The 26744-nt window shown below is 43.7% G+C and overlaps 1 protein-coding gene across 1 annotated transcript in view; it reads right to left on the bottom strand.

Annotated features, from left to right (window-relative positions):
* The window catches only part of bnc2 (basonuclin zinc finger protein 2), a 176016-nt gene that overhangs the window by 100941 nt on the left and 48331 nt on the right, over positions 1 to 26744 (bottom strand). Inside the window, exon 2 of the mRNA XM_080029620.1 lies at positions 1892 to 2290. Coding sequence (XP_079885746.1) covers positions 1892 to 2290 — 399 coding nt within the window. The remainder of the gene's footprint in view (positions 1 to 1891; positions 2291 to 26744) is intronic.

The following is a 26744-nucleotide window of genomic DNA, read 5'->3' as shown; positions in this document are numbered from 1 at the left end:
TGATTATATTGAAACAACGGTGCGCATTTGTAAAAAGGATTGGGGATGCAAACGTGGGGGTCCCAGCAGAAGCTGAGCGCAGGGGGCCATCCACCTGCTTCATACCGGGAGAGAAGAGGAGCGCTCTCCTCTCTGAACACACGCGCGGTCGGCTCTGACACTTCCCTTATCAATACTTTGCATGGTCGTTTCTTTAGGACAATTCAAGCAGTTCATATGAGGCTGCATGAAAAATGCAGGTACGCGGCCAAGACAATGTAAATCTATGGTAAAGCTATACGCTGAGTGAAATGCAGCCAAGGGGTTGTATTTCATTATGAAACACAATATGACATCGGAAAATGTTCTTTGGGGAATGTTCCCAAAAGTTAAATCGGGGTAGGTTCTGTTGTGATGTCAAAACATTAGTTTCCCCCTCACGATTACACCTCGGGGAATAATAATAAGAAAAATAAAAACGAAGCCGTACGGGGCTGAAATACCGTAAAGGTGACAGAATAAGTTTTCTCATCATTGACATCAGCACAGAGACGCGGAGAAGCTGTTGCGCAAGAGCCGCTGTGGCCTGAGTGCGTAACAGCATGTGCATGGTACAGAGAGTCCCGGTATGATTAACTGCAACCTTAAAACGATCCTCTATCTTTACTGTCTCCCCCTCAAACACACGTGCGCGCGAACGGACGCACTCACACACACACACACACACACACACACACACACACACACACACACACACACACACACACACACACACACACCAACACACACTTACACAAAAAAGCTTCGACTCTCACTCCTCTTCTTCCCTCTCCTTACCTGACATTTATCCGACCAAAGCACAAATTCCCCGCGTGCCTTCAACATAACTCTTGTTCTAACTTGGGAGCTACTTCAAAACGATAAATATATATATATATATATTTTTTTTTTATCTAATAAACAACAGAAATTCAGAGTAACATCCACTATATCGGGCAAGAAATGTCGGGTGGAAATGTGGACTTTTCCTCAGCCGGCTGTCCGTTACCGTCACTCCCTCTTCCAGGCGAGCCTGTGTTCATTCACGGCTCCTCTGCTGTTCTGAAGCCGCGCAAGGGGCTTCCTGGCTCGGCCACATGAAGTCAATTAGCCGGTCCCAGAGGGGTGCCCCTTCCCGAGTCTTTATCGGCACTGAGGTTACCAAAACACTGCTATTGCTTGCTTTTAAACTCCACACCGCTCATAGACCAATTACGGAGACTTAAGCATGTATGTAACGAATCCGGACAAGGGCTAATCCATCAGAAGATGAAATAACTGAATTATCTGATGTTGTGCACATTTTGCATTTAAATGTGTGGTTTTTACAAGTAGGCCTACACGATATATTGCTGATATTTAACTCTTTTTTTAAGAGAAGAAAAGGAATGAATTGGCCAAATGAAAAGGTACACACACCAACACACGCACAGATAGAGAGGCTGCATGAATAAAAACACTGTCAGAAATGCTGTGTGAAAAACAACAAACAGCATCAAAACTGATGTTTTCCATAATTGGTGTAAAAACTGAAAATAGAAGAAGAAATGCATTTGCAAGCAAATATTCTTAATTTAAGTAAAAAACATAACCCTGCTCACAACCAACCCCTTCTACAACCTGAATTACACACACACACACACACACACACACACACACACACTCACCTATAGTGACACAAATACAACCCCCCCCCCCCCCCCCCACACACACACACACACACACACCAAAACATCAGAATAATCACAATAACACAGTATAGAACACATAATTGTAGAAGAAAAAATATTAAAGTTTGGTCCTTAGAAAAAAAAATGTCCCAAGGAAAGGAGACAGAGACAGAGCTAGAGATGGAGATGGAGAGGGGACGTACCTGCTGGGACATTCTGTAGAGGAGGTTGCTGTCAGTGCTCTGCTGCTGCCATGTCCCCATGAAGCCCGGCTGTTCAGCACTAGGCGGTCTGGTGCTGAACTGCATGGAGCTTTCGCCTGCTGCTCCCTCAGCGCCGCTAACGATGCCAATGCCACCCAGACCCCTGGTACTACTGCTGCTGCTGCTGCTGATACTGGTACTGTGGCTACCGGTGGGGGGGATGCTCGGGCAAACCAGGCCAGTGGTGGTGGTGGCTCCGTTAGACTTGTCTGGAGGTGGAGGTGGAGTTGGAGTTGGAGTTGGAGGTGGCCTGGGCGACTCTGGGTCTGTGCTGTTGGGCTCTTGTGGGACTGTGGTGTCGCACTCACTGCCTCTCACATCCGACTCTGCCTCCTTGGACTTAGAGACACAGAGAAGAGAGAGAGAGAGAGAGAGAGAGAGAGAGAGAGAGAGAGAGGGAGGGAGAGGGAGGGAGGGAGGTATGTGGGAGTGTGAAGGAGGAGAGAAGAGAAGAGAGGAAAAAAAAGTCAGTGAAGGTGGGTTTTTCTGGGGGTCTTGTTGCTTTATTTTTTTTCTTTCTTTCTTTCTTAGGTCTTGCGTCGGCCGGCGCTGCTTCTAGAGGAGGATAACAGTGAGAGTGGAGTTGAGGGAGTAGATGCGTGTGAGTTTTTTTTTTTTTTTGGCAGCCCCGGTGGCTGGCGGAGTGTGTGTGTGTGTCTGTGTAGTCAATTCTCAAGAAGAGAGAGAAAGGAGGGATTGCAATGAATTTCTTCAGGGGGGCCTGGTCTTGGACAGGGCAAGACGAGCAGATCCACTGGAGGTGAAGAAGGATGAGGAGATGGATGGAGGTGAGGAGGGGGCAGAGGAGATGAATGGAGGACAAGAATGGAGTAAAAGAAAAAAAGGGGGGCTTATGGGTATAAATGAGGAGGGTTGAATGAGGTCTGTCAGTCAATTTGGACTGACATACCTCATTCACTCAACAATTTTGACTAATTGTTGAGTCAAAACTGTAGGACTAGATTACATGGACTCAATACAAACACACTTACATGCAAACACACAATGACACACATGTTCACCAGCATGCATGCATACATTCACATACGGACAAAACGCTATGTAATATAAAAAGAAAGAAATTCAATATAAAGAAGTAAAGAAAAAGGTGAACAGCCTGGGAGGTGCACATTCAAAACTGCACACATGCCATCAAAAGCACATCTATGTCATTCTGTTTAATATGTTTAAATCATAAATCTTAGTACAGCAAAAATATAAATACGTCTTAAATAATTTGTAAAAATGAAAAAGTGTTCTACACCGTTCACCAAAAACAGCAAAACAAAACAACACATTGTGAAACGTAAATAAACAGTTCCACAGAAAAGCGAATATCAACATCAAGCAAAAAAAGAATGATTTTCTTACAGTGATTTCTTATTTTGCTAAATAAAAATAAAAATAAATCCATGAAAAGCTCCAAAGAAAAGAAAACAGTTGAGCAAATAAAATGCACAAATGTCTCTTACCATCTATTCTGTGCCTGTCCCAGCAAAGTGAAGATGAGGTGTGGGAGTGAGCCACCAGCTATCCAGTTCTCCCTGCCTACCGCTCCTCTCTCTTTCTCTCTCTCTCTCTACCTCGCTCTATCTCTCTCCCTCTCTGTGTGATATTGTCCCTCTCTCGACGTCCGCGCCGCCTGTCCTCTTTCTTTTCCTCTCTCCCTCTCTCTCTCTTTCTCTCTGACTCCTCTGTACTCCGCAGCAGCCGCTGAGGAACTGAACTGAGCGCCAGAGTGTGTGTGTGTGTGTGTGTGTGTGTGTGAGAGCGAGTGAGTGAGAGAGAGACTGTGGCTCTCTGAGTGTCTGTGTGCGTGTGTGTATGTAAGAGAGCGAGCTAGAGTGTGTGAGTGTGTGTGTCAGGCCGGTGCAGGCTCAACTGAGTCAACTGTGCCGCTCCACTCTGAGATGCTCAATGACATCGCGCTACACACTTCCTCACACACACACACACAAACACACACACCCCTCCCCTGCCAGAGGGGGGGAAAGGTGGGGGCAAGCGCCATCGCAGAACAGGAGAAGGAGGTGGGGAGCTTTGGTCCCCCTGCCTTATTACCATTTTCTCTGCGAGTGGCCGGCACGTCTCAGGGAAACTTAGTCCCAGGAGAAACCATCCCACCACACACACACACACACACACACACACACACACACACACACACACACACACACACACACACACACACACACACACACACACACACACACACACACACACACACACACACACACACACACACACACACACACACACACACACACACACACACACACACACACACACACGGTGCTTAGCAAAAAAGATCTTGTTTTTTTAAATTGAAAAAACTATTGCAGAGTGTTATCAAGTATTAGTTTCTTTGTTAAATGTATTTTCTTTTACAATGCAGGATTGCATTCAACATAAAGGTCCTTAGATCGCAGCTGAACATGCCTTCATTTCTAATTTGTAGGGCACCAATACAAAGACAAACAAAACAAACAAGCAAAACAAACAAAAAGATATCAATAGATTTGTTATATCTCAAAAAGAAATCTGGTGCCTTTGTTTGATTTTCACCCGCTCTAATGAAAGACTAACGGAACGCAGGCAATCTGCCACCAGCATGCATATGAACACACACAGCCATGCACACACACACACACACACACACACACACACACACACACCTACACACACACACACAGCCACACACACACACACACACACACATAAGAACCCCCCTCCGCGGAGGCTCTCAGATTTTAATTAAGAAAAAAATGAGGAAGAGGTTCCATTTTAGCCAAATTGGTCCCCACAGCAGCAAAGGTAAGGGAATAGCATGAGGAATGGAGGCGTAAAGGGAGGCAGACACGGAGAAAAAGACACACAGGAGGATAACAGAAAAAAAAGGAAAAGAAAAAGGAGATCTATGTGCTTCCTTTGACACAGCATAGGACACATATCAAACAATGAAGACATCCCCCCTCCTTCTCTACCTCCTCCTCTTCTCTATCCCATCTTTTCACCCCACCATCATTAAAGAAATGACAGACCAGGTGCCTCGGTCCGCAGCGAGAGGGAGATGTCACTGTGATCTTTCTACCCGCCCATGAACAAAAGAGAAAGAGACAGAGAGAGAGAGAGTGAGAGAGAGAGATAACTTCTGCATTAAATGACTCCTGATATAGTATAAAGTAATTTTAACATTTTGTGGTAAATTGCTGCAGACAGGTGCTTGGTCGTCTGTTAAAAGCCTTTTGTACAGTGTGCTAATGGCCGTGTACTGTTAACCTTTGCTGAGATTATCACCGGTCGTTACTGCTATGTACAAGGGATTTCTGCTGGAAGAGAGAGAGAGAGAGAGAGAGAGAGAGAGAGAGAGAGAGAGAGAGAGAGAGAGAGGTGTACAGTGTGTGTCTTCTTGCCACTTTGGAACTGTGCAATTGTGTCTTTTGTCTTGAGCTCAATTTTACATCTTCTTCACTCCTCTTTCTACATCCTTCCTTCCGTGCCTGCGTCCTAATCCTTTGCTTTTGTCTCCTGTGATGTTATTCCTCCACGTCTCTTTTCCTGTACTCTTTTCTACAACTACACGCCACCCTCCCCCTTTTTTCTCTTCTTTCTTCTTCATTTATCTTTCGCACCGCGGCCTGCGCCTTGTCAGGAGCCACCGGCAGCCTTGTCGTAAAAAGGCGTAATGTGTCACCTCCTGTCCATGTACTGCACGCTCGGCTCTTAACAACTTATTGAAAAGGTAATGCATGAGGCTCGCTCAGGCTAATTATATTAAGTGACAATTTAGCAACCAAGGTTCCTTTTTGCTCTCTCTCTCTCTCTCTCCATGCACTCTCTCTCTCTTCTGTAAATGTGCAAGTCTGTGGGTTTTGTCGAGTGGCACTCAGTGTTTCAAGTCAAGCTGGTGGCTCAGCTTCTGACCTGGCTGGTTAATGGCTGTTATTTGTGGGAGGGAGGAGTGGACTCTGCCAATATTGCTCACTCTCCCTCCACATCCCTACCTTTATTCCCCCCCCCCCTCCTTTTGCTATCTCTGCTGATGGTAATGGCCGCGATGACAGAGGAAACGAGGGAAGAGACACAGATGGAGGTGAAAAAATACAGAGATGGAGATATTAAGGAGGGGAATCGGAGAGAGGAAGAAGGAAATAGAATGATCAAAAAAGAAGGGGGGAGAAAAAAAAGGGAATGCAAGAGATCCTCGGGCTCCTTTATTAAAACTATTATTGTGCAGGACTTGAGAATTCCCCCCGGGGCAGGGGTCCATGTCGAAGCCCATATAATTAACTAGAGGCTCAGCTACGGATCAATTACCAGACAAGCAAGTGATAGCCGAATCAATGGAAGATCATCAGGCTCGTTATCAGTGTTGCAACTCATTAGAGGAAAAGTGAGGTAGAGAAAGAGGGAAAGAAAAAAAAGGGGGGATGAAGGGGGGAGGGGAGTGAGGGTGGTCGGGTGAGGCGGACGGAGAGGGCAGGGCTGGTGGCAGCGTGTTCATGTCTGTGTGTGTGTGTGTGTGTGTGTGTGTGTGTGTGTGTGTGTGTGTGTGTGTGTGTGTGTGTGTGTGTGTGTGTGTGTGTGTGTGTGTGTGTGTGTGTATGTGTGTGTGTGTGTGTGTGTGTGGGTTGTCTTCCTCCTTAGCTGCCAATGACCAGTGACAGGGGGGTGGGGGCCTGTGTGACAGAGTGCAGCCCTCACCGTGGCAACAGTCACTGAAGCTTGTACCGATCAATACAAAGTGTGTGTGTGAGGTTAAAGCTGTGCCACAGCAGCACTATTCCCCCACACTCAGCATGGGGTACAAGTCCTACTAACTAACCCAAGCCCTCGGTCGGAAAGGGGTCGTCAAGTTACAAGAGTTACAGAGGAAAGCTAATTGTTGAGTCAAAACTGTAGGACTAGATTACATATGCTACTACTGTATGGAACACAGACAAGCTGCTATATGCATTCAATGTCTCATAAAGTCTGGACAAATTGTGCAGCGTAATTCAGAGCAAACATGCAGTGTGATCTAGCTCTCGTGTGATCAGCCCTGTACTTAAAAAAAACACACTTTGAGCCCTTGCATATATTTTATCTGATATATCAGTTCACTAAGTGTTCTATTGCTTTTAGTTATATCATGTCATCTGTTTTTGTTTTTATTTTAAATTTACATTTTGAAAGACTTTTTGAAGGATCAGACTGCAATAGAATGTAGAATGTACTTCGACATGCTTAACCCCCTTAGGCACTGTCGTCGCTGCACACTGTATTAATGCAACGTAAAGTAAAGTATGTAATCCCTTAAAAAATCCATTCAAAGCTTGAAACCCTGCTATACTTACATTCTTCTGACCCTCGCACTTAATAGGTATCCAATCAGGAAGTATTTCTTTGTGTGACGCTCCTTCTCTGCAGCTAGACTATCATTATGTGACTCATTTAGGCCATCACTGGTAGGCCTATATTATAGCCTGTGGGTGGCTTTTAATAGGGAATAGTGTTGTTTCTATTGAAATGCATAGGACTAATGTAACCCCTATAGTTTGGCACTATATCAGAGCCGGAACCCCCATTAGTTAGCCTTTAACCTTGGGACAGCAGGGCCATGATTATGTTCACTTCAGGGTATAGGTTTGGCCAGATGACGCTCGGCTATACATAGGTGTGCTTGTGTGTGTGTGTGTGTGTGCTTGTGTGCTTGTGTGTGTGTGTGTGTGTGTGTGTGTGTGTGTGTGTGTGTGTGTGTGTGTGTGTGTGTGTGTGTGCGTGTGCGTGTCCCTTGGTCAAATTCAACCGAAACGCAGCAGGATATTTAATTGTACAATACTATTAGTTCTGTATAATGTATGACTTTGGCACTGTACTGAGCATAAGAACAGTTTAATAATTCCATACATAATACCATGTATGCATTCTACAATATATTTCATATAGTTCTGTTGTTGGTGTGGGTTTATTAAATATGTTTAAAGTAAAGTATGAATATGAAAACAACTACCGTACTTTTCGGCCTACAAGCCGCGACTTTTTCCCGGTTTTCGACCCTGTTATTACACAGCACAGTATATATTCTGTAGCTACTGGGGATGGGCGTTAGTAATCGAGTACTCGAGTACTCCTCGTTTCAAATGATCTCGATTGGTGGATGAGGAAAATCGATTTTTGTTTTTTTTAGTGTTTGTAGCCTTTAGGCCGGCCGGTGTTGCACCGAAAGCTGTGACCTGTCAGAATGTGTGACCCTAGAGGGCGCTGTTCTTATTTCTTAACTGATTTCAATAGACTGTAGGCATATAACAACCCAGTCTCACAGTGAAATGTTTTAATAATTATGTTGGTCCACAGCTGAAAACATAGTTTCACAAAAACAGCCCTGCAATTGAGAGATTGTTAAGTTGTTTGCTTCCAATTTAAAACGATTGCACAGTGGAAAAGGTATAGCCTACACATTTCACTGTGATGGGTAACTAGGTTGGTTATTCACCTTTAAAAAAACACCTAAAACAATCTGACCATTTCAGTGCCAATTTTGAGAAACTTATACGATTTGCGCAATGGACCAACGTTTTTACATAGTTTATATTTCACTATGAGACTGGGTTAATAAGAACAGCGCCCTCTAGGGTCACACATTCTGACAGGTCACAGCTTTCGGTGCAACACCGGCGGGCCGCCCCTATTTTAAAATGTTATATACGTGTACAAAACGGCACAAAACGGATATAAAGTTTAACAAAATTAAATATTTTGATCAAAGTTAAATAAACTAAGCGTTGTTTCAAACAGAAACCGCAAATAACTGCCACCTCCGTGCAGCGCAGCCAGTGTGTGGTCTCCACAGCACCGCGGAGCTGAATGCGGTGCTGGAAAACTTGGAAAATCACGTAAAGAAGCCAGGCTGACTTCGGGCACATTCGAGCAAACGACATTTAAGAAGCCTTTAGATTCAAAAGCCGACGGTGTAACGTTCCGTTAACGAGGAATTAGTTGCGGTAATTAGTCACGGACAGGAGTGAGCATTACGCCGTAGCCTACTTCTACTGCTTTGGTGAGTTATTTAGCCTATCAAGGTGTTTAAATTGTAGGACAATAATTGTATTGTATTTGCTGCCCTTCTTATTTTAAATGTCTATTTTGAATGTTAGCCAACTACAGCCCATTCTTTTTTTCTCTCTCTCTTTTCTCTCTCCACCGCAGACCTACTCGATCGGTTTAAATTGTGGCCCGCTTATTTAATTACTTTCAGTTAGGAAAATGTGTTTTAAACTTGTGGAAAATAAATCCTTAATATCATATGGCAACTGTGACTGTTTGACATAAGCATTGAACGCTTTATTGCGGTCAACCGTTGTTCTGTAGACAGATGCGTTGCGTCCTAAAAATAGATTTTTTTTAAACAAGGAATCTATTGATCCTCGAGGAATGCAAGCATCACACGAGTAGCGAAAACACTCGTGCCCATCCCTAATAGCTACTATTGCACAAAATGGTAACACTTACGTACGTTATGCAAATATGCAACTTGTTTGTTGAAATGTGGGAGCTTCCTCAAGCAGCCATCTCTTTCCCGACAATCCCCTCTGTGCACGAACTCTTACATATGGTAATTAAACATTATAACACCTGCGGCTTATTGTCCAGTGCGGCATATAGTACGGAAAGTACGGTAGTTAAAATCTGTAATAATAATAGTTTAAAGAAAGGTTTTTATGCCTATAGAGCATGTCAGACAAAAATAAGTATACTATAAGCAAAATAAAATTGAGACATTTATGGCGCATTTCCACCGCACATGTAGCTCGACTCGACTCAACTCGACTCAACTCGACTCAGTTCAACTTGGTTTGGTAGCAGCACGGGTCGTTTTCCACAGCAAATAGTACCTCCTGGACGTGGGCGGGGTTGTCGTAAGGGGCTGAAAGCCTACTCCGGAGCAAAGTAGCAAAGCAGAAATTACGAGCAGTTGTTGCACTATTAACTGAACCAACCGCCAAAAACATGGATGAAACATTTTTAAGAAATAACCCCTTTGTATCTGTTTGCTAAAAGAAGTAGAAGAATATCGCTACGGGCCATTAAAAGGGATGGTTGTTGTCCCGATGTGTGACTCTGCCACACAGTCAGGGATGCGTCACGTACATCCCTATGCACGTAAACACGGACATGATAAAGTTGACTGTTTAGTGCTTGTTTCAGGATACGTGTTTTCAAATTCAAGCCGTGTCTCAGCCTGAATATTTTATTGAGGTAATCAGTTCAGTCCGAGGCTTGTAATGTAATCGCTCGCTATCATGTCTGTCCCAGCTGGCTATATTCTATTTAGCCTAGCTGCTAGCTGCCCTACATGTCTCCTCTCGTATGTTAAAAGTAACTTCCCCAACAACCAACACTGGGTGAGCTTAGTGAATATATGGAAAAAAAATTCGGATCTGTGATGCAAATCAAATGAAAGAGAGCCAGAGTAGGCTGCACGCGGCGTAAATACACTCAAAAGTCCCGGAGAGTTGGGGAGAATAAACAACAGAATGAAGCCGGTAGTCTCTGGCCAATCAGAAGCGTCGGCAGACGGCCGGCCACTGATTGGCCAGACAATAGTCTCTGGCCAATCAGTGGCCGGCCGTCTGCCGACGTCACCTTTTAGCATCGGCTCAGCTCGCTTGGAACCTAGAGCGAGGCGATACCAAAAAAGCAGCCGCTACCAGGTACCAGGTACCATGAAATTGCGGTGGAAACGCCAAAAATGCGAGTTGAGTCGAGTCGAGTTGAGCTGATACCATGCGGTGGAAAAGCGCCATTAGTTTCCTTCAGACGGCGCCCTCCATCACTAAGCCCACATGATTAGACCCATCAAACCTCTCAGCAGCAGCACTGCCTGTTTGTTTCCCAAACATTGACATATAATGGGTCAAATAGCCCAGAAAATGAGTGCGACAGCAGAGGGTTGTTAGAATAGTTTCAAGAGAGTCGGTTCACCTCTCTGCGCTCTTAAGTCTTGAGAGGAAAAGTACCTCGCCTTTTATTTTCTATGCAAAGTGAGCAAACCCCTCAGTAAGTAAACAACAGTGAGTATGTAACACACGCATAGTTCATCAAAAAGTCATTATTACGATGCTTGTCTTTGTTGTTATAGGGACAGTGTTGGGGGGAGGTGCTGAAAGGAGGTTGGATAATTTCGTTATGGAATGAAATCACTACTGAGCAAAACTCAAATTGGCCTTTTATACACTGAAACAAGGGCAAATGGAGGGACAGAAGCAGAGGGCAGAGAGAGCGAGAGTAAAGTAGAACAGCGTAATTTGTGCACTGATGGTGGTTATCTGCCGCAAAAACAAATGGTTAAGGCCATGCAATACAAAAAGGTTGATGGGTGTCTCCGTGCCGAGGAGGATGCAGAGAGCATCACTTCAGGTTCTATATGTGAAAGAAAAGTTTGTCCCGTCAGCTGCTTTCATAATACAAGTGTTTCACCTCATTCTAAGCTCAGAGATTTATTTTAACAAAACAACAATAATAATCATGTTAGAACTGGTGGGAAGTGGCATGTCCATAAGAGAGAGAGTGAAACCCTTTGTACAGTGTACCAGACACATAAGCAGGAGCACATGGCTGAGGGCTGGTACTGTCCATGACCCGATTTCTGGTCATACCGGGATGCTCTCTCTCTCTCTCTCACACACACACACACAAGCAGTGTGAGTGTGCATGTGACAAGGAATGGCGAGTCGATCAGATGGCACTTGTATAGAACTGTCACTGTTCTGCTACCACTACAGGGCCACAAGACATCACATGACACCGACAGGAACAGCCCTTTACTTGTGATAAGAGCAGAGACAAGGAGAGAGTCGTAGAGACACACAGACGAGGGCACCCAAAGGTCTCAGAGAGAGCCACATGATTGTCTGTGTCACTGATCACTGCAATCTGGCCTCCACTAATAAGTGCACCTTTGTGAGAGAAGAAAAACTGGGGGAAGGAAAACACCAGCCGAGTTTTCTTTGAGTCCATTGAGTATGTTATTTTTGTCAACTGTTTGTTTGGTACATTCAAATGGCAAAAAGGTTAATGCTGAGAGCACAATCTGCTAATGGCTGTTTGGCAATTCATGACCGAATGACACATGATATGTACTGTATCAAGTGAATCACGTGTTAGCTTTGTTTTTATAGGAAGGGAAGACTCTTCGCTCATGAGGTCAGGAGACAAAACTACAATTTTATCAGCGCCAGTATGCCAGCGAATGGTGCACACACACACACACACACACACACACACACACACACACACACACACACATCCAGTAAGTGAACCTCTGACCCTGCAGGCACCGAGCTGACCGGACCAATGTTCTTCTCTCCAAATTACAGCGAATCCTACAGAAAACTGTCAGCCTCCCTTACTTGAACTTTTCCGCACTCCACTTTCACCCCACTACGCACACAAAACTCATGACTATTTTAGTAAGTTATAACAATAACACAACAGGCTCTCGGTAACCTCAAAATACAATAAGTAGTGTTATATATACAACCTGAATATTTACAGACTTTACTAAAGCTGCAACTTATAGTTCATTTGATTATTGGAACAATCGTTTGGTTTATTTAAAAACAGTTTTAAAAAAAGACAGAAAATGGTGAAAAATCCACCAAGTGGCATCCTCAAATTGTTTATTGTTCTCCAACCAACAGTCCCAAACCCACAGACATTCAATCAACTATTCACATTTGAGATTTGAGAAGATGTCCATCAAATAATTTATTAATCAACTAATTGTTTTTCCTCAGGCTCTTAACTCAGCGGGCAAGAAACCAGTCAAACATTTAGCAAACCTTTAGTAAATACAATGCTGTGTCTTTTAGTAAATTACTTTTACTGACTGAATTTGCAAACAAGGACATCACCTTGTAGACTTTTTTATTTTTTTATTTCCTGACTGCATTTTTTTAGCCCCTACATCCAACATGGACCACAATTTGAGAACTGCTCATCTAAATGAAAGGATCCGTTATCCATGGCTTACATGGCCTTCACACCAAAAGCCATTTTTCCCATAAAGAGAGGGGTGCCCAGTTGCACACGCAAACCACCCTGATTTTTCCTGCCAAAGCAGCAGCAAAAGTTCAAGTCATTTAACTTCCACCACAAATACACTGACCTCTGCAATACATGTCCAGAAGACACACTGCACAGACATGTGTACATCGGGGGCACCCTGAGCCCCATCCTTCTGCTTTTATCTTCTTACTTTTTACACTACTAACTCCCCAGTCATCCGCACTCACACTTGGTTAATTCAACTCTTAATCATCTGGAGCTCTTCTCTTCTCCTCAGCCGTCCTCATTTACTGGCCTCATGTCTCCCTCTCTCCCCTTCTCTCTCTCTCTCTCTCTCTTTCTCTCTCTCTCTCCTTCTTCTCTCTCTTTTCAGCTAATCAGACAGGCCTCATTTACTTGCCTCATGTCTCCCTCTCTCCCCTTCTTCTCTCTCTCTCTCCCCTTCCTCTCTCTCTCTCTCTTTCTCTCTCTCTCTTCTCAGCTCATCAGACAGGCCTCCACCTCGGCCCTGGGCTGCCTCCTGTCCTCTCTCACTGACCCGTGCTCCCCCCACCTCCAGTCACAGGGCATGTGTGTCTCTACCTGCCAGGCTCCCTGTCAGCCCCCCCTCCCACCCCCACCCCCATGAGAGGAGACGGCCTGCCCATCCGGAACGCTACCGTGGCAAATCCTGCCAGCGCCCCCATTGTACTGCAGCCCACCCCACACACACACACACACACACACACACCACCAATTGGATCTCCAACAAAACCAGCACTAAGAGTTTGACGAAGTCCTTATTTCCAAACTTCTAATTTCATCATTCTGTTTTTTTTACTCTTCCTCTATCGCTAGACGCTGGAAGATTTAGTTTTTTTTACCACATGACGCCACTAATATATCTTTACCTCTTTGAGCTTTCTGCTCCCTTTTACACACTTACTGAAACACCTTCTGCTCTTGCTTAGGCCTGGATAAAAAGGATAGAGTATAGTGGAAGTTCTTGTTGATTCACAACTGTTTTGCTTGAGGATTGCCGTTTGCTGTGTTGGGACACAATATACCGATGATGATGAGGAGATAGAGAGACAGAAAAATAATCATCAAAATGAATGGAGGGGAATAAAAGTCAGACAATTTTTTGGGAAATACATTTTTAAAAAGGTGGGGGTCGTATAATTATTTGAGGACTTGTTAATTCTGTATTCCCAACATGGGCGTTTCTTTTAATGGAGACTGTTGGGTTCACTGGCTCCAACAGAGAGTGTTGCATTGTGGGCTGCAAATATTGTTGGGCTAACAGGTTTTTTTAGAGCTCTTTAAGTCATCTATTAAAGTCTTAATGTAACCCAGTTTAACCTATGGCCAATCCCTGTCTCCTTGAAAAGAAGCGCTACATTTACAACGTACCAGAGTTGCAAGAGGTTGTCAGGCAGACAAGGTTTTCTTTAAACATTAATAACCCTGCCATGTCTTGTGCTTCAAGGCACTGTATTGAACCAATATACAATCTTTCCATAACCTTAATCAAGTGCTGCCAGTGTCCATACATAAACACCATAACAAGCTGATACTATAGCCTACATATGTTATTTGATACATTAGACAGGTTTGGAAATGGATGGTATACATTGTCAGTAAACAATTTACTGATAGATTCATTATAATTTTGTGTGATTTGAAATTGATTAACAGCATTTACTCATTATGTTAATATAGGTTGTGAACCAGCTGGCATCACTTCCTTCTAATACTTGTTCACTGTTGCTTTTTTTTTGCTGTGATTTTCTAGTAGACAGGGTTGTGATGGCTTGTAAGAAATAAATTCCTGACAAATGAAAACAAGTCAGAAGATTTCCTGGAAATACAGACAAGGACCAAATCATCTGCCAAGCAGCCAAGAATCACCGGAGTTACACAATTCAATGAAGAGCTAAAAAAAAGGGACAAAAGTCATTGAAAATCATTGTTAGCACTTCCAATCAAATAGAGTGACAGAGTATGTGAGAGAGAGATTCATACACAAGCGCTGCACACATGTTGGATCTACTTGTTTTGTTTCAACTGATGTATCTCATGCTTCACATTTGTGAGAGAAGGGGTCTTAAAAGATGAGGATTATCTACTCTAAAAGCAACTCGGGGAAATATTCCCAACAGGACAATAGCATTTGTTTTTCCAAATCCAGGTGTTCGAGGAAGTCTTCTTTATAGTAGGGCCAATACGGCTTGTAAAATGAATAATTTCTGTCAAATTGAAGGAAAACCCCCCTAAAAAACAGGGATTTATCTAATGTTTATGTCTGGGTATGACTGTGTGTCCAAACGTTTTGGAGAGAGGTCATCGGTAACCAGCTGCGCATCTGCTAAGTGGTGAAGTAATGTGAATCACACGTTACACCGGCCGGCCTTTGTGAGTAATAGGGAAGTCCACAGGCTGCTTTTGATATAAAAAAAACATAAAATAAAAAATCAATGACCTCACAAAAGTTGAGAGGCAGTCCAAAAGAGCTGTGTACCATCTGAATCCTCCACGAAAAAAAACAAAAGAAAAAGCTGAGCTGATGCTGGGAGGGAGGGAGGGAGGGAGGTGGGAACAAAAAAAAACATGTGGGTCACATTAGGCAGGAGAGGCTTTATTTATGGCGCACACATGACAAGGAACATAACCGCTAACAACACGACAAACACACAAACACTATGGTCCAAAAAAACTCCCAAATAAATGTCACACAAATCATCCTGTGGTAGTGAAACCACTTAACAAACAAGCAACAAAGTTCTGGGTTGGGACTTCAGTTGCGAGGAAGGAGAAGAAGTAGCAATCACAAAAACAAAACAAAACAATTCTGGGTATCAATTCAAACTCCCAGCACATCCTTCGCCTCCGTCTTCCTTCCTTCAACTTTGCGTATCAAGAGGAGAGAGGTGGCAAAAGGCAGCTTTGAAAGTAACATATTTTTTATTTCTAAAGTTGTTGTCCGCGCCAACCAAACGATCAGCACATTAAAAAGTCATTTGCGCTTCTCGTCCATTGAACCCATGGAGAGGTTGTAAGTTTAATGCTCATCCCAATGCCCTCCCTTCCTTTGAGCCTCATATAATTGAGTACTACCCCACAGCCCCCAGCAAAAAAATCAGCTTAGCGTATGAGGAAAGAAGCAAAAGAAATATGAGGAAAACGATTATTATTCCACCATCAGGTTTCAATTACAAGGAAAGAGGGGAGGGGGTTAAGTGAACATCAAGTCATATTAAAGTATATAGGAGGCCACTGGCATTGGGAGACTTTGTTGAAAGCTCTCGTGTATTAACACACATTCTTACACGTGGCCAAGTAACATTATTTGATTATTACAACCATAGCCACAGGTTTGGCGTGCAGGCTTTGAGTTCCCCGCTCTGGCCTTAGAAGCACTTCCACGGAGAACAAGAACTTATTAGTCTGAAAACAGTGATGAGAGAGAGCGAGGGAGAGCTCTCGTGTCTACATCTGGCATGCACACACGCCAGAAACCCAGTTGTGTGCGTGTGTGCATGTGTGTGTATGTATGTGTGTGTGTGTGTGTGTGTGTGTGCTTGTGTGTGTACATGCATGTGTGTGCGTGCGTGCGTGCGTGCGTGTGTGTGTGTGCGTGCGTGTGTGTTTGTATAGGGCATATATTCCATTGTACGTGCCTGCACTGCATTGCTTTAATACATAAGACACGTAAGACAGATTTAATGACAGAACGGACGTGAGGCTCTGTTTGATGAACCTGCATTGTAAAAATGTACATTCAAAAAAGTGGCTGCTGTTCATTATCTGCCCGTCACTCATAAATCACCCCGAGCTCCTTTAATTCTTGTCTGTTTCCGAGCGTTTATGTTTTACTCTGCTGTCTGCCTCTCTTCCTCTCGCAGTCAATCTTTTCTGGCTTTGTCCTTACACACCACCACACCGGATTCTGTCACCTGTCTCTGCTCGTCCTATCACTCCCTGAGAGGCAGAGGGATGGCCGCCGCATTCCCAGAGGCAAGACATAAAGGGCTGTGAATGGATGGATGGATGGCGAGGGGGACGAAACCAACGAATAAATTATTAAGTGACACTCCGCTTCGCTTTGACACACACAGACACACACACACTCACGGGGCGAGAGGGTAAACGCATTAGAACAGTTAGCCCCATGAATGCACCCGACAACTCGACTACACGCTAACTCGCGTCAAAATCATAAAACAGGGCCTGGGGCTTCTACAATTTTTACGCTAGTGCTTGAAGGGACGTCGTGGAGCCGGGGAGGCTTTTCTGGGAGTGAGTGGCCCTGTCATCGCAGCCATCGCAGCCAATAAATAAGTAAGTACGGGAGTGGAGTGGGTAAGCAGCGTTGCCACAGAGTTGACAGCCCTTGTCCACTGTGAGTTTGCGCCCCTGTGTAGTGAAGATCAGCAAATAGGTGTGTGTGTGTGCGTGTGTGTGTGTGTGTGTGTGTGTGTGTGTGTGTGTGTTTGTTCTATCCAAAGCTCCAGGGGGCCTTGCTCTTGCCACCATCTCACCAGCTAGAATGTGCCAAAGTGGGGCTTCATTCACTTAAGGTCCACCTGGCCTTGATTTCCTGTGGACAAGGCTGGAGCACACTGGGACAGCTCTGGTCTAATTTGGTACATAGGGAAGGAAGGGTGATGGGCCATTTGGTCCCTATGGACGCATGATCTATGTTAAGGTCTAACAGGGAGAGTGGCTAGATGAACTGAGGTTCTCAATACGACTGTACCAGGTTCACCTGCCAAGTCTAGTAGTCATTCCGTCCAAAAAAAGGTAAGCAAACATGGGATACTGAGCATAAGTTCACTGTTTTGGTTAGATTTGTCTTGGTTTTGGGAATAAGGGAGGTGAATGCAATACTGTTTGTGGTGCTCAAACCATACAGCGATTTTAAAAACGTTGCATAGGAACAATTTCTACAGTAAAAAGTTATTTTTAAAAAAAAGAAAGAAAAGTCCACAGTGTAACCATGACCTTGTTTCTGGGAGGACATGTTGATGACCCATTGACAACACCTAGAAACTATTTTAAAAGCTTCAGGCACTGCAAACTCAAAATCTCATATAAATAAAATATCAAAATACTCCTTTCTCAATTTTTCAGATTTTGGCATCCAACCTATTCTGGTTCTGTGGTATGTGTACGTTTTGGAAAGTTGTGAGATCTGTAGTAAAATAAGATTTTAGAAGTCAGTTATAGAGCAAATACAAATTTGCAGCAGCATTCAATATTCATTGGGCTATTTAAGTCACAGCTGGAAATGGCCATCGGTATAGACAGCACAGACAATCTGGTACAGCTGACCCGGGAGCAAAATTCAATGGCATAGCGATACTTAAGCAACTGTAAAGAGTGTTTGTGGGCCAATAAAAGGGCTCACAGTTTGGCTGTAACTGTGTTCAGTGTTTGTGTGTGTGTGTGTGTGTGTGTGTGTGTGTGTGTGTGTGTGTGTGTGTGTGTGTGTGTGTGCACGTATGTCTCTATCTGTGGGTATACGCTCATTGTAAAGCCTGCTAATTGCAGTTGAGACTCCTTTAATTAACACAAAGAGAGGTCTCCGGGGTACGTATGGGCACTGTGAGTGTGTCACGAGTTTATATCTGTAGCCAACCTGTGGGACACAACAGCCTAATCAGAGCCTTTTAAGTCCTGCCATGCTTACACTGGAGGTTTCACTGAAGACACACTTTAGTCGTGGAAAATGAGACAACCGAGGATCGTGTTGGTCTGGCTGACTAAAACAAGCAACGAATGAAAGAGAAAAAAAACGTGCGTAGAAAACAAACACTTTGAACCGAGTACACAACAACGCTGACAAAGAGAGGTGCTGTATTTGAAGGTTGTAATGGCCTTATTTAGCTTGAGAGTCTCGCCCGGCCCGTAAACAACATGGCTGCCCTGCTGTTGTTGTTTGTTTGCAGATTAATGGTTTGTGTACGGCAAAGGGCGCCACAAGAGACATGACACAGGATGTGCCTCAATCTCTCTCTCTTCCCTTTGTCCACCCACCTCCGGCTCGGTTTGCTCACTTTTCTTTTTCTCCTCTCGCTTTAAAAAAATAACTTCCTCTCCTTTTTATTATTCCTGCCAATTTGGACAGGAGCCCCGGTCAAAGACAGATTACACTAAGTCGCATATCAAACCCAATCAATCTTCAGCCCCTGGAAGGCATCACTCTCCCAATGAATAATTACAGCAATCCAGTTATGAGCTGCCAGTGCCAAAATGTTGCCACGACCATCTTTTAGGATGCTGGGACCTCTGGATGATTAACCAATGAACTTGAGGGGGAAGTTTGTGAGTGTGTGTGTGTGGTCCAAGGAAAGAGAGCAGATGAACATCCACTTATGTGCTACAATTTTTTCTAAGTAATTTGAACAACGTTGAATACGAGTGACACCCAGGGTAGTAAAAGAGGTTGGAGAGTTGATACGCGTGGAGAATGAAAGTGATCATGAGTGTGTTTTGATCCAGGAAGTAGTCTGGCCTGGGATGCTGTAGTCAAACTAAGGCCAAACTCAATTTGGCTTCCATACACCGTCCTTCAGTATGAGCTTACAATGCAGTAAGTGTGCTATGCCACCCTCTGCTGCTCACACGCTCATACTCTTGCACATACAAGAAGATAAAGATGGCTATAGATGGAGAGAAAGGGATGTGACATGAAGAGGGAGAAAAAGAGAAATAAAAAAGGGAAGAGAGAAAAGTGGGAGGGGACTGGATGATGAATGAGCGAATCGTCCTGTTGGCGAGGGCGCTGCTATCAGCATGGAGAAGATGCTCCAGTCGGACTTTGTCAATACAGCCTGTGATATGTGATGTATGGACGTGTGTGAGCGTGTGTGTGTGGGTGTGTGTGTATGTGTGTGTGTGTTTGTGTGTGTGTGTCAGACAAGGCCCAGGTTATTTCATCAGGAAGCACGGTGAATGGAAAATATTGAGAGAAAATTGACAAGGCTTTGCTTTTGCTTTTATTTCTCAGGGAGGGGAGCCACTGTGTTGGGCTTTAAGAGGGAAGTGGGGGGGGGGCTGGAGGGAGAGAAAGGGGGAGAGGAGTGAGTGTGTAACTGCAGCGCAGCTGTATTGAGCGGAGGAGGGTGTCATTTAGAAAGTGGCTGGCTCAGCAATGGCCATTAGTAGCAGTGTGACACAGTGGACCGTCAAGCAAACAGATAGAGCGGCAGAAGGATCGGCATGGATGTGAGCAGACAGGCAGAGAAAATCAGTAGGTTGGAAACTAGCCATTCTGTCAATAATCCTGATTAAAAATCGATGAATCATTAAATCCAAAAAATGCAGACTCTGATGTGTTAAATCAGCGCAGTTCCCCTTTAAATGAAACAACGTCAGAAAATACAATCCGCCATCAGAGCTCCAAACTTTAACTTTATTGAAATGGGGCCTTGATAAATACTGGGTGGGTACCACTGTTTATACCATTTTTAGGTAATCTGATACCTTAATCCAAGGAAGCCTCTTATAACATTATGGTGAAAGACCAGATACCTAATACTGGAATAATACAGCCATTCCGAAAACCACAAACTATCCAGCGCCGCACCACAAATAGCTATGATTTTAAACAAAACTGAGTGAAAGACAGAGACAAAGAGCATAAAGAAACGTAGAAAAAAAGGAGAGCCATAACTAAGAATTACTTAAACCCGTGAAATTCCTTGGACGGCAGATCGAGCCGTGAAGGCTAAACACAGCAGAGTCTGGGTGTTGGCAGACACAAAACACCGCCGCAGTAGGAAATCTGAGGCTTTCGAAACGCGACCTATCGCAACCCCTGGGACAACCTAAATCACCAATCACATCTCTCAGCTCAACTTAAAGCACCAATCGGAAGCAAGATCATGTCTGAGCAAATTCATTAGGAGGAAAGTAGTGGTGATTTGATAGGATAAGCCGTCTCTTTCTTTACTGGTAATTATATGTATCTAAAGGACTGTGAGAGATTATTCACCATCAAACATGCCTTCTCTGTGACTCTTGACCTTTCAGTGTGTCAGGAATAAGAGACACATTCCGGCTATTTATTTATATTTTTTTGTGCTTTTTTTCCCCATTTTGTGCAGCAAAACTCACCCGACGACGTTTAGGTGAAACGCTACAATCATGCCTTATTTATTTTGCCTGAAAGACAATCTGAGCCTTCACTTCACTTTCCCACAGCTCCGTCCAGCCGCCCACTGCCAGAAAGCGTTTTGCTGGGGACAGAGTGGTCCTATTGGAGCGGCAGGAATTCACAAACAGAGGGGGCAAACCAAGGTTACTAAGACGGAGGGCCCAGGCACGCTCTCAAACGAGGCAGGCGGCGACGCAGCCAGCACAATCTGGGGTCCTTCTGCTGACTATAGCCACGCTAGGACTCATGGGAAGGGAATGCAAGAGCCTGTCACGGGCCAAGTTTTGGAAGGAGTGTGGAGTGAGAGGCAAACTGTTTAAAGAGAATGGGGTTTGCACGTGAAAATGCATCCTGCGCGTGTGTGTGCGTGTGCGCGTGTGTGTGTGTGTGCGTGCGTGCGTGCGTGCGTGCATGTTTAAAATATCTTGACAAGTAAACTCTGGCTGCCATCACTCGTCACTTCTTTGTGTTGGAAAAGACCGCCCTGCCACACCCCGCGGTATTCCTGCGAAAGCCAAGTCTTCTCCCATTCCAATGAGGAGACATTAAGGGAAGAATAATCACATTGGACGTGAGCTGCCAATTTAGTCTGAACTTATTTATCTCATTTAGAGTCAGTTTGGAGGGGATATACACATGGCAAATACCGACTTCTCAGTTCCCACAGACAGGAGAAGGGAGACCGCTGGCAGGGCTGACAATGTTCCTCCATTGAGCTTTTTCTTTACAGTAACAAGAGAGGGGGGTGACAATGGTTTGCCAAACTCTTGACAACTACAAGCCTGTCACTGCTCACTGCCAGTTTATCTGTGGCCTTTTTATTCTTCTTTTTGTGTGTGTGTGTGTGTGTGTGGGGGGGGGGGGAGGCGGTTTTACCACTAAATGAATGTATCCTGGTGTTTCAAGCATTACATTCTTAATCATGAAGTCCTGAAAAAGCAGACTCACCTTCACAAACAAAGTCACATACGCATGCATGGTGTTAAATGTGGAGGACACAACCACCGTAGCAGCTCCCCCCACCCAAACCACATGATGCAGGGACCCCCCAAAATCTCATATCCTATATGGCTCTGGCTACGCATACTAACTAGCCAGCGCAGCACCCAAAGGGGGTACAGTAATGCAACTGGAGCTAGCCTCTCTTTTCATGGAGCATGCACACATGTGCACACACACACACACACACACACACACACACATTAGGTATAGTCTTATTAGCGGTGGTATTTCAGGGCTTGTTTGCGCAAATTGGAAATGTGTGATGTGAATTAAAATATGACCGGGCTTTTTGTTCCCAATAAAAAAAAAGAATGGGAGTTTCACCTTGCCCCTTTGTTGGGGCTCATACGAAAGTGATTTAGTCCACAGAGAGAGAGAGAGAGAGAGAGAGAGGGGCGGGGGTACAGAAAGAGTGTGGAAGTAAGGGAAAGACACAGGGAAAAAGAGAGAGAAATGGAGAGACGTAAAGAGAAAAAGGGGGAGGGAGATACATTCCGCTTGGCCCGGAGTGAGAGGCACTGTGGGTGTCTGAGGGCCCTCGCTGCCAGTAATTGCTTCCATATAGGACCCGTCCATGGTCATACACACTCATACAGTACACACATATGCATGCACACTTGTACACACAGTAAAAAAATTTAAAGCAGACACTAATCCCTAAAAATCCAGCAATTCAAGAAATTACAAACAATAATTTACAATACATTAAATGTTACACAATATATAATATATAAAAGTTGGCTTTTAATAAACCACATAATCCTGCTTTATGACATGTGTCATAAAATGAGGGGATGAGTTACAGGTTAGTATTGTGAGAGGATATAAGAAAGGCTTCGTGTTCCTCCGTCCTGTGTGTGTAATGCCGACCTATAAGCACCAAACTTTCTTTAGAACAACATTATACAAGTGGAAATTTAAGTTGTTGTAGTGAGGCTTTCATAAGTGGGGTAACTTCTCAGTAACTTCTGTCAATTACCAATTTCTAATTCCTTTCTCAAAATTGAAAAAAGTAATGTTATGCATTAGCTATGTTTAATTTTTTTAATTTTATAAAATTTTAGTAAAAAAGTGTATACAGATAAAGTTGCACACAGAAACACAAGTGAAATCTGACAGTGATGTTTCTTGTAAATTCAAGTGACAGTAGATCAATGTTCCCCAGTCCCGCATAGAGCACCATGGTTTCTCTGCCCGTCTTAAATTATGCCCAACATCTGTCTCCTGTTGCTTACAGTCGCTGTTGCTAGGCAACTCTTCACATCAGCAGGTGTTAACTAATATATTTGCTGTATAATTAAAGGATGAAATAGCCCATTAATGGGATATTAAATATTCTCAAAGTTTAAAAAGTGAAATATAAAAGCCTCATGCTTTAAAAATCCGCATGGAGCCAGATGATGTCATCTTCACTGTTTAGATCGGTTAATTGTGATTGTCACAGAACAAAGTTTTGCATAATGTTTTGCATTTATTAGGCAAGAAACACTTGACATAGTAACAAGTGACTCCCACACTGATGAGTGGGCTTGTGGTAACAGGCATGTTCATTTTTAGGCAAAAGTGGTGCTGAAATAAATGACCAGTTTTAGCTCAAATTGGATTCAAAAGATGCTGAAGCGGAGGAGTAACTCAGTCACAGATCTATGTGTTCTCCCTCCCTGTCCTCTTGTTTAACTCTGAGTGTGTGTATATCAGTACATAGACGATAAAGGCTTTGGTCTGATGTATTTACAGGTTCCTTCACCATACAGTGAATATTACGTGCGCTGTTTCTCAGTGACACATAGCCACCCACAGACACACACACAGTCATGATTAATAGGAGTGGGTCTGAAAGGGGCAACAATAGTCATTCTCTGCTCTGCTGCCAAAAGAAAACATACAGTTTTTTTGCCATATGTAACCGTTTGCGGTTGTGGCTACATTAGACTGTCATGCACTATGTCTCATGTCAACAACACAGAAAAAAATTACCCATTTCCCATTTCTCCATATATATCATAAATGGTCTTGCATCACTTCAGGCCCAAACAGAGGACAGAGAGAATGAAGTAGAGAGAGAGAGAGAGAGAGAGAAGAAAAAGGTGGAATTAAAGAGAATCATTTAATAGGATAGGACGGATGAGATGTTGGGAGCAGGTAAGCGGAGAGCGACATATTTGGAATCCGAGCAATTCGAAGAGGTATTACAGTTTTACCATTTACACCATGTTAAAGGCATTTTACCAGGTGCAAAAGTACATAGCAGTGCTGCTCTGTCCTTAAACTTGGAGAGCCAACGAGCCAACTACATAAAATGAATCTTGACTTTACTGGGTTCTACTGGAGTTTAAATAGCAGATGGACTGTGTGTGTGAGTGTGTCTGTGTTTGAGGTTCAAAGCGTTAATGTGACTAAGACCACTTGAGAGGGTTTAGCGTGGCAAGTTGAACAGGTGTGGGCTACGTTTTCAAACCCTAAAAAGTCACTGCCGGGCCTGCCTTACACACACACACACACACAACCATAGTTCCCACCTGAGCAGTAATTTTAAATGACTGTGAGCCTCTGTGACTGAATCGACTGAGCTCACAAATCAAAGGCATGTGGGGTTAGTTGAAGATTTCCAATGAAGTGAATAAACCAAATGTGCAGTGCATGTATGTATGCTGGACAGGAATGTGTGCGTGTGTGTTTGTGTGTGGTAGTGTGTGTGCGCGCGTGTGTGTGTGTGTGCGTGCGCGCGCGCGTGCGTGTGTGTGTGTGTGTGTGTGTGTGCTTATAAATTACAAAAACAAAAGACGGAATATTGCTGCCCTCTCCTGACTTGATCAGATCTTTAGGGAAGCACGAAAGTGACATAACATTTCATTATCTGACCATAAAACATTAAACATAACAGATATCAAAAATAACTATCCTTCCTATCTTCCCTCTGCCACCACACACACACTCGACTGCAGCCTCCATGAAGAGGAACCACAGGGGAAACTGCTATAGATTGGAGAATGCTGTGAGAAGAGGCATTGAGCATTGTGTGTGGGTAAATGTGTGTGTGTGGTTAAATGTGTGTGGGTGTGGGTAAAGGTGTGTATGTGTGTGTGTGTGTGTGTGTGTGTGTGTGTGTGTGTGTGTGTGTCCTAAAGGAGTGGCTGTCACTGTATCAGTTGCCATAGATAAGGCAGTGGTGCTGGTAATGATGCTGGGGCCACTGAGACAAGTACAGGGGAGGTGTCTCTGCTGCGTCTTGCTGATCATCTCACATCGCAGCACACACACTTTTCACAAACAGCCTCTCAACATAAAAAAAAGTGTGTGCACCACCAACACATGTGACAACTTCTCATTTCTCTAATGCTTTTCATGTTTCTGTGCCTGGAGTCTTTCCTTCTTTACCTTCTCTGCAGAAAATGAAATGTAACTTATGGAACTAATTTACTAAGATTCACGGCACTTTAAATCAATATTGGAGAATACTAGGGTAAAGTATAGAAATGCAAGAAAAAGCGTATTGAAATGTGATACGTTTTATTTCATGATTAAAATAATAAATTATTATTATTTTTTTTATACAAGCTCTCTCCTTTTGAAATGAGGCTTGGTTTTATATTCTGATATCTAATCTCATCACAAACCCCTCTATACTTTCGAAAATAGATCAAATGTCACTTTTTGAGAAAAATTTAGACAAATTTTCTTGAAGCAAATTCAATGATGTATTATAAATAATAATTATAAATGCCAACCAGACATATTTAAAATCATATTCTAAAATCCAGGGTAAAACAACCACACAAACAGTCAGCTATCTCAATATCTATATTGTTTCGCCTTCACCAGCTGAGATGATTTCTTGAAAAAAAATAAACATCTGAGGATGGCCTGGTGAGAGAAAACAAGGAGGCCACAGTGACTCTATGGACAACATTGTTTCCTTCTCTCCGCTATAAAAACATAAAGCAGGCATCAGATATCAGCTCTTCATTTCTGATAGCTGTTATTTAGGTGCCCTAGTTGGCTGGACTACAGTGTTTGGCAGTGGTGAACACCTCTATGGAAATCAAATGAAAAATCTGGTTCAAAAAACCTGCACGTACTTTACATAAAACAAGCTTTTATTTGAGCTTATTACTGTGCTGAAAAGCAAAAAAATATTGAGGGAAAAAATGTAATATATGGGGAAAAAAACATATCCACAACAAGTGATACACAGTTCAACAGTGGCAAAGACACACACAAATATGATGTGTCCTCAAAATGAAGCATTCCCCACCGACGGTAATGGTTTTCGTTCGCTCGGAGTCACACAGAGGATGTGGTGAGAGGTTAGTAAAACCCTAAAACAGAAACCTCTACTGTCCTATGCCTAACCCTGAAACCACTGGTGTTTCCGCGCGCAGCGTTAGAGAGGTTTGTGGTACGAACGGGTTTGTGATCCAGCAGGAACAAGGCTTGAGAGGACATCAGAACACACTTAATCCAAACAGTGTTTCCTACCTTAGGCCGTTGCTACACAAAGCCTGCCAAAACCACACGCTGTCTATACACGCAGTCAGGAGCTGTGTGTGTGTGTGTGTGTGTGTGTGTGTGTGTGTGTGTGTGTGTGTGTGTGTGTGTGTG

Source organism: Ammodytes marinus (assembly GCF_949987685.1).
Source record: "Ammodytes marinus genome assembly, chromosome: 6".
NCBI classification, from domain to species: domain Eukaryota; kingdom Metazoa; phylum Chordata; class Actinopteri; order Uranoscopiformes; family Ammodytidae; genus Ammodytes; species Ammodytes marinus.
This window is presented reverse-complemented; position numbering and strand designations above follow the sequence as displayed.